We start from the raw sequence: 8,884 nt of genomic DNA on the forward strand, positions 1-8,884 counted from the left end.
CCCGGCCCTAAAATAAAATTTTTATCTCATATATTGCTAGTGGGAATGCAAATTGTTATAGCTCTTTTGGAAAATGGTCTTGCAAGTCTTCAAAAAGTTAAACATAGAGTTGAAATATGACCTAGCAATTAACCACTCCAGGTTAAATGAAGACATATGTTCACACAAAAGCTAGTATACAAATGTTCAAAGCAGTAATATTTATAATAGTCAAAAAGTGAAAACAACACAAATGTCCATCAGCTAATAAACCAAAGGATAAATGACATAGAATATTATTTGTCAATAAATAGGAATGAAGTACTGATACAGGCTACAACAGATGACCCCAGAAAACATTACACTAAGGGAAATAAGCTAGTCACAAAATACCATATATAGCATGATCCCATTTATATGAAATTTCCAGAATAAATTAATCTATAGACATAGAAAGTAGACCTGTGGTTTCCTATGGTTTGTCAAGGAGTAGTCAAATAGGGCATGGAGTTTCTTTTACGGGTGATTAAAAACATTCTAAAATCAGATTGTTGTGATGGTTGCATAACTCTGTGAATATACTAAAAACACTGAATTGTACCCTTCAAAGGGTTGAATTTTATGGAATATGAATTCTATCTCAATAAAGCTATTGGGAAAAAAAGAAAATATAAATAACAAAATTTACAGAGTATGTCGGCCTTGAGTAGCTCAGTTTTGAAAAATAAATTTTCCAGTTTAAACTTCTTGAACTTATTTTCTTAACATCAAAAGTAAGTCTATAAAGAAGGTCCCACTTGCCAAATTCCTGAGAATATCTCCCTTTAGTGTCAGTAATGATAAACAAGGCCCTCCCTGGTCATGATAATCGCAACAGAAAAGGAGGGTAAGACAATGCCCATGATGGGGCATATTACTTTTAATCTTCTTCTTTTTCAATTATTTAGAGAGCTATATATTTCGAGACCAATTTTAGAACTAATCTATTTGATTCTATCTCCAAACTAGAATAATCATTTGTATTTGTTGCAAATGGTTAAGTAGAAAGTGAAAACTGCCTTAAATGTACAGAAAAGTCTCCATTTCTGGATTAGATATCATCACATAAATCAATGTTCCTCAGTGTGGGAGAGCGTATATGGTACCATGAAGACATATCAGAATCATTTGTTGGAGGGCTTTGTCAAAATAGTGATGCCACTCAACAGTGTGCTAAAAAACACTGTAATATTTTTATGAGGATCCAAGGAGATAGACTGTGAAAATCACTATTATAGAGAATATTATTTTTTAAACTTCACTATTTATTTATTTGTTTATTTTTAGGGACAGGGTCTCACTATATTGCCCAGGCTGGACTCATATTCCTAGGCTCAAGTAATCTTCCCACCTCAGCCTCTGGAGAACATTCTTTGTTAGATGGAAAAGAGGCATATCAAAGCAAATGGTAAATTCTGTATGTCCTGCCAGGTAAAAGACAGAATATTAAATCACCGGAAATCAGGATGTCATCTGAGTCAAAATATGTATGTTTGATAATTCTCTCTCTGTCCTTGTATGTGTCTCTGTCTCTCTCTCTACACACACACACACACACACACACACACATGTACACACATCGTAGTTCACATGGTGAATGTTTCATGTTTTGTGCTAGGACCTGAAAATTAGCACCCCAAAAGCACTCCATAAGCACATTTGCATGTATTAAACAAAAATTTGAGTATCTACTATGTCATTCAGTACTCTAGGTACTGGAGGTACATTGGCAAACACAACAGACAAAGCTAAGTTCCTGCACTGGGAGCTTAGTGGAGGAGTCAGATAATAAACAAACCAACGCCTACCGATCTATTGTTGAGAAAATATTCTCCCTGGGTCTCTCATGTTTCTGCATGTCTTGCTAGCAGAAGACTAACTGCTCTTTTGATCCGAACTTTCTTTTCAAGGATATTTATACAGCAAACAGCCTTAGAAAATATAGATGGTCTCTCTGAGAACAGAAGGAAGATTTATTTAGTGTCCAGTATAATAAAGAAGATGTCTTGCTCCAGGGCCAAGGTTGAGCAAGTTACCTTATTACCTATTATAAAATATCCAGGTCCCACACTCAGGGTTCCTCAGCTGTGAGGCTAACGCACTATGTGTACATGATATACCTGGGCCCCTCTACATTGTCCCTAAGGGACTTCAGAGGCTAGGTGAATCAACACAAACATGAAGTCACACTGCTTATTGTGGCATGACTAGTGAAGTCTATCATTTCTGACCCAGGGATCTCATATCTTCTGCCAGTATTCATGAGGTTGTAGCAGTGTAACTTCTTAGACTACTACAACAATACACACACACACACACACACACACACACACACACACCTGGAGCATACCGCTCTCCAGGGGGTGATAGTGCTATGAAAAAAAAAATTTAAGATAGGTAAAAAAAAAGGCAGTCCAATAGAGTTTCAAGTGAAGCAATATTAGATCGGGTGGACCACGTTTCTGAAGAGATGATATTGGAATAGGAAATTATTAAATCAATTGAAAGACTTACCCATGTAAGGATCTGGGGCAGAGCATTTCTAGTAGAGGAGAGAACAGATACAAAGGCCATGACTCACTACATCTAAATAAAAGTCCTAAATCAAGGCTATAAGTAGACAGTGTGAGCAGATGAGGTCAGAGAGACAGAAACAGTCCTGAACTTGCAGAGTCTTGTGAACTACTGTGAAGAGCTCTGAGTGGAAACCATGAGTAAGGAGCTGCTAGAAAACACGTGTCTTACTTACAGTCCCTATAGCCGCTGCGTGGAAAACTGGGATGGGGTAATATATGAGAATAGGAGGAACAGGAATGGAAGCAGGATGATCATTTACCAGTCTATTGCAATAGTCCTGATTTTGACCAGGATGACAGTAGTTAAGTTAGTAAGAAACATTTGGTATCTAATTATCTGAAAATGCATCAAAACAATAGGATGAATTAACGGATACATAGAAGAATGGATAAATGGTTAGATAGGTGGTAATCAAGTATAACGAAATAATGGCAGAATCTAGGTGGGGATATCTGAGTGTTCAGTGTAAAATTCTTTCAGCTTTGCTGAAAGTTTGAAAATGTTCATAAAATGTTAGAGAAAAAAATGCAAACATACACACGAAATAGTTGGAATCAGTATAGATTTCCAATGGTTCACTAACAAGTTGAATATAGGCTATGAGAACAAGTCAAGAATGATTACCAGTTTAGGATCATGAAAAAGTCTGAGAATAGTGAAACCATTTACTGAGATGGAAATGACAAGAAAGAGAAGCAAATTCTATCTTGGGCTTGAGATTGATACATCCTCATTAGACATGAAACAAAGATGTCAAGTAGTTGGGAGATAAGCCATGCACTACTGCAGGCACTGGAGATACAACAGCCAAGCTGTGTCCTCATGAATCATATATTCCTCCATGTAATAATTAGGGAAATTTGAAAAGTATCAGCATAAACATGTATTTAAAACTCATAAGATTAGATGCATGATTCTAATGATTGTCTGCAAATGGAAGAGAAAACACTAAAGATTGAGGCCTAGGTTACTCCAACACTGTTTTGAGTTAGTGATTGGTATTTTGGGTGAGTATGATATTCTTTAGATGCTACATTACATCTCTATTATGGTATAACACACTGCTAAAACACTGAAAGACCTTATAGAAATTTCTCCTTAAAAGACTATTTATAATCATTCATTCATTCTATACGCAATAATTTTTTTTAAAAGAGGAAGCAAGTCAATACCCATCTCAATGTATTAATTAAGTTTGATAGATCTACACCTGGAGACATTGTAAGAAACATAACTTTTCTTTAAAAATAAATCTATGAAAGGGAACTCTATAAGTTTCCATTGTCCGCTTGAATTCAGATCTGGAGACTTCTGCTTGTCAAACTGGAAAGATAGGATCTATGTAATACAACTTTGCATTAAGTTATACGGGTATTATAAAAGAAAAGTGAGAAAGATAAAACTCCCATTCGATATACCCAAAAGTAAAATATTATCATTTTATATATTATTAACATATCTCCTTTAAATGCAGATTTTTAAATCTGCAAGAGACACTTTCACCTGTCTTCTTCATGCCTTAAATGTTTTCTAAGTCTTTTCACCAGGCCTCTCCCAAAAAGAGGAGAATGAGAAGGAAAGGAAAAGAATAAGAAGAAAGAGAAAAAGGAAAATGAGAAGTGGAGGAAGAAAAAAGAAGAAAGAGGAGGAGAAATACCTAAGAATATAATCTTTTTTCATAATATTCTTCAAAAACCAAATTGCACATGGGAGTAAATTTATCTCCTATAGGACTGCAGGAACTACTTAAGCAGATATTACTTGGCACACACACATCCCACATGCATAAGCTCCCTTCATTACTATGTATGTCTCCAAACTTATATAATGTACTTATAGATCAATACTTTTTTTGTCAAAGCTGCTATTTTATACAGGCTGCTCAGGGAAAAAAATGGCCAGAACTGTTCTTTTTGTATATTCATGACCTTTTTTTTTTTCTTTACGATATTCTTGTTTAATGTTCTAAGAAATCCTTTTGGTTTATGGTCCACATGTTGCATAGCATCAAAGGTTATTCAAACAAAGCCAATTCAAATGTGATATTACTGCATAGCTACAAGAACAAATTTCAGGTTACTCATATGCAATTTAAGTCCTGAAATGGACTACATATGGCTACAATAATAACCCCATTACTGAAAGCACTTCAGCAAAATATATAAACCTCTGTAAGAGATTATACATCTGCACTATGCACACACATTATCTTTATCTTCCCAAATATCATGTGTGCCATTTTCATTTAGGAATAGTTAAGTAGTAAAGATGAGAAAACCATTCTCATTTTAAAAACACCTTTTCACAAGTATTGTAGCATTATTGGATTGATGCAATATATGGGATATAGATGTAATTAAAAAGTCTTGTGATGGCTCATATTAGTCCCCCATAAGTAACTGCAAAACTATATTCTTATTTAAAAAATTTAAAAATAAAGAAAATCTGAAAAACAAAGGCCATCCATACTCAATAAATATTCTCCTATATACTGGTAGAGAAAAATTTACATGTGGTTAATTAATCTGTATCAAATGAGAATATGTTTATTTACATCCCAAATAGAAAAGTTTGCCTGTAGTTCTCAACTAGCTTCATATTTATTTTCTTTGGATTGCTACAGGGACAAAATCATAAATAATATTAGCACATATCTTACATGAAGAGGCAAAACTCTAACATTTTTCATACACTATAAAAATGCACATACAAATAACCCACCAAGGAAATTTCAATGCAAATATATGTATCATTTGTCACTGAATAAAATTAATTTCTGTGTCTAGCACAAGGATAGTCAGTATATCTTTGAAATGGTACAAGCTTCTCTAAATCTGAAATTCATATGGAGAATAAGCACACACATCTAAGAAGGATAATGAGTAAACAGAAACCATAGAATCCTGGAAAAATAACAAAGCTTAGAGGTCCTACAAACCAACCTCCTCATTATATATGTGAATACTGGGTCCCAAAGTGTTGAAACAGCCTAGAGGGCAGTGTTGTCCACAATCCAAATTTTAAACATTCCCCATGGAGAAGCTGTCATCATTCCGAAGTATCCAAAGGCAATCCAATGTCAAACATACGATTTATATACTAATTTCCTAAGAATGTCCACAGCTTCCTTTGCTTTGACATAGCAGATGCTAAATGCAAAACTAGTGTCACACAGAAAATTTAGCATTGCCTTTTCAGTCTCAACTCCTCAATCCCAGCATTTTTCACTACATTACTATGAATTCTGCTGCATAATTGTGGCCCAGACACAAACTACCTCCTTATCCTCTAATGTTAAATCAGAACAAAGGTTCTAGGTGTGTCTTTAAGGCAAGAGGAAGGGGTGGTGTGGAAGAGAAAGAAGAGAAGAGAGAGAGGGATAATATAGGGAGAGAGAAGGGAGGGAGGTCAGAAAGGAGGGAGGGAGGGAAGGAAGGAGGAGAGAAATGATGTCTTGCTACTGCTGTTCCAGCAAGCTGGTTAATTGCATTTGTTTCATATATCTCCAAACACCCTGGTACATTAATTACATTCTGTAACACCAAGCTTTTCTGATTTCTTATGTCACTTCCACTGAGCAATTTAATTGTATTCCTCCTAGCGACACACTGGTTAAAAAAAAAAAAAAAACAACTCAGTGATAATTCTGTAGTTTAATATATACCTTGTACATACATTTCTGTTATTGAGATATGTAAATTCATGGTTTATGAGGACATATTATTTCAAAAGTTATACCAAAATCTTCTTATCATGATAATCAAACACATTTGGGACAAATAGGTGAACCTTTTTTTATGGTAATGTAAATGTATTGAAGAAGAAAATGCATGGCGAGTGATTGCAGATATCATAGATATTGCCATAGCGTAATTCACAGCAATTCATTCCTAAACATTTACTACTTAGAAGGAGGAAAGAGAGAGGCAGCGCGCGAACACGCATCCCTCCCCGCTATCGCTGAGGGGCAAAGGTACTCATGTAGTCCATGATTGAAAACAACTACTTGACAGTAGGTAAACTCATCTGTATTGCCTCATGTTTATAGAAAGGCTTCCTTTTTGAGTCCAATACATTGGGTTCTATGCAGCAGCAGCTGCCAGGAACAAAGTTAGCTACCACAGATGGGCAAAAATAGGCAGGGTCCCAAATAATGAATTCGTCCACAATGCAAATGTTGGAGAAAAGTTTATGTAGCAACAAGCCATTATAATGGCTCAGGTATTTGCACCAATACACCTCAGATTCTTTACAAGTGCAGTAAGTAATTAAAAAAATCTAAAGTACTACAATCCACATTTCTAGGAAAAAGAAATGCTCTAGTCCTCTTGTTATACCAATCCTTGCCATTGATATAAAAATTAAAGTCCCTGAGAAGGTTAATACCAAACATTCTTTTGACTTTTGTCTTTTGAAAACTAACCAAAAAGCATGTTCATGATTATTTCCCCTCTTCATTCAAAAGAACTACAAACAAGGATTTTGCAATAGTCTCACAAGAAATTGACATCCTGTGCAAATATCCCAGGAAACCAAATCTGAACAAAAGACAGGAGAATCTGAGGCAGAATGCTTTCTGCTGCACAGACTCACTCAACCTAAAGGGAGACACCTACAGCACCTGTTTCAGGTCCCCATTGTGTTTGCCCACTGGCGACTGAGCTGGTGCAGGAGTGTTCCGCTCCTGTAGCCAGCCCATAGCTGATGCTGTGTCCTTTCTGGAGCCTCGCCCAGTCTTACTTTTGACAGTTTTCTCTCTATGATCTAAATTCTTCAATCTGATTTCATGCTAGGAGGGCATATGCTGGCACACAGGTGATACACATTGATCCCTGAGAGACCCTATCTCAAATTTCTAACCCATTGAACCTTCCTTGGAGTATGTATTACTATATTTCTTCGCCTGAATTTCTAAGCCAAAGTTCAGACACAAGAGCAAACATCAAACAGAGATCAGGCACAAGAGTATTAGGTTCTTTCAGGCGATTTACTTCAATATTTTTTTTTCTAACAAAACTGGGAGCCCATCATTTTATTATCCAACTCCTTAAATAATGAAGTAAATTGCAACAACAATAACAATAGGTGACCACTAACTAACATGATCAACTTGCAGCAGTTTAGAAACAAAAGACTTAAAACCTTTGCCCCTAAACAGCTCATGCCTGTCCAAAACGGACAAACAGACAAAATGTCACTTTATTAATAACCCATATCCCACTCAGAAAGAAATGATTGTGCGGGGGGGGGGGCGGCTAAGTAAAAGAGATAAAAGCATTTTTAACTTACCATCTATCCGAACATATAAAAATCCACAGAGCAGTAGTTGTGTAAACATCAGCAGACTCATTTTGACATATTAAAAAGGATCCAGATTGTTTAAGAAACCAATCCCAGAGAGCAAACGTACAAAAATAAGTATCAAAAAAAGAGGTAGGTCCAAAAGTTTAGACTTTCCTAGATACTAATTAAAGTCGAGAAGAACAAATCGCAAGATCAGAAGGGGTTGGCGGAGAGGTCTTGAATGGGGCACATTTAGATCCATCCAAATTAGCAGAGGGCACTTCAAAGGCTGCTGTATTTCCACACTCCGGCTTCCTAAATTCCCACAAATTCAGCCCAGCCGGAGGGATTATTCAAGTGTGTCTAACCCTCTGTCGTTAGGCTCCATTGCAATCCAAAGCCAAATTTTTTCTTCAGAAGTCAAGAAGACGAAGGGGAAGGAAAAAGACCAAATTCCTAGAAAGTGTTCCACAAACTTGCCAGCGCGCTGCCGAAAAACCATTGGCCTGCCTACTGGTTTGCTTTCCCCCGTCTCCTTCTCCGTAGCAGCTCCACGTCCGGAGTTGTTTTTTTTTTTTTTTTTTTTTTTTTTTTTACTTAACTTCCATAATAAGGATGTGTCAAAGCAACACTTTGCAGGCGGGCAGACTTGGCGGGCCTCCCCTTTGCAGCCTTGCTGCCTCCCTCCACCTCTCTTGTTTCCAAAAGAGAGGAAAAGGGAAATCAGGACGACTCGGGTGGAGAATCCGAACTCCTAGGTGGTGGGGCTGCAGGGAGGGAGGGAAGAAAGGAGGGAGGGAGGGACGGGGCTGAGGCTGCGGCCGCCCCCGCGGTGCCGCCTCTGGGCGATTGTGCACCGGTCGGCAGCGGGCGAGAGCGGAGCGGGGCGTGTGCGCCGGACGCGGAGCGGGAGAGGACAGGAGCGCACCGTCCGGCCGCCAGGCGCGGTCCAGCCGCTCGCCCGGGCCAGCCGCGGCTGCCGCTGCTCCCGCAGCCCGACAGCAGA

General features: G+C 37.6%; 1 protein-coding gene across 1 annotated transcript in view; it reads right to left on the reverse strand.

The window, feature by feature from the left end:
* LOC105812824 (roundabout homolog 2-like) overlaps nt 1–8,582 on the reverse strand; it is a 78,111-nt gene extending 69,529 nt beyond the window's left edge. Inside the window, exon 1 of the mRNA XM_012647379.1 lies at nt 7,885–8,582. Coding sequence (XP_012502833.1) covers nt 7,885–7,945 — 61 coding nt within the window. The 5' untranslated portion in view covers nt 7,946–8,582. The remainder of the gene's footprint in view (nt 1–7,884) is intronic.
* Nucleotides 8,583–8,884: the final 302 nt, after the last annotated feature.

Source organism: Propithecus coquereli, unplaced genomic scaffold, assembly GCF_000956105.1.
Source record: "Propithecus coquereli isolate 6110/MARCELLA unplaced genomic scaffold, Pcoq_1.0 Scaffold266, whole genome shotgun sequence".
NCBI lineage: Eukaryota > Metazoa > Chordata > Mammalia > Primates > Indriidae > Propithecus > Propithecus coquereli.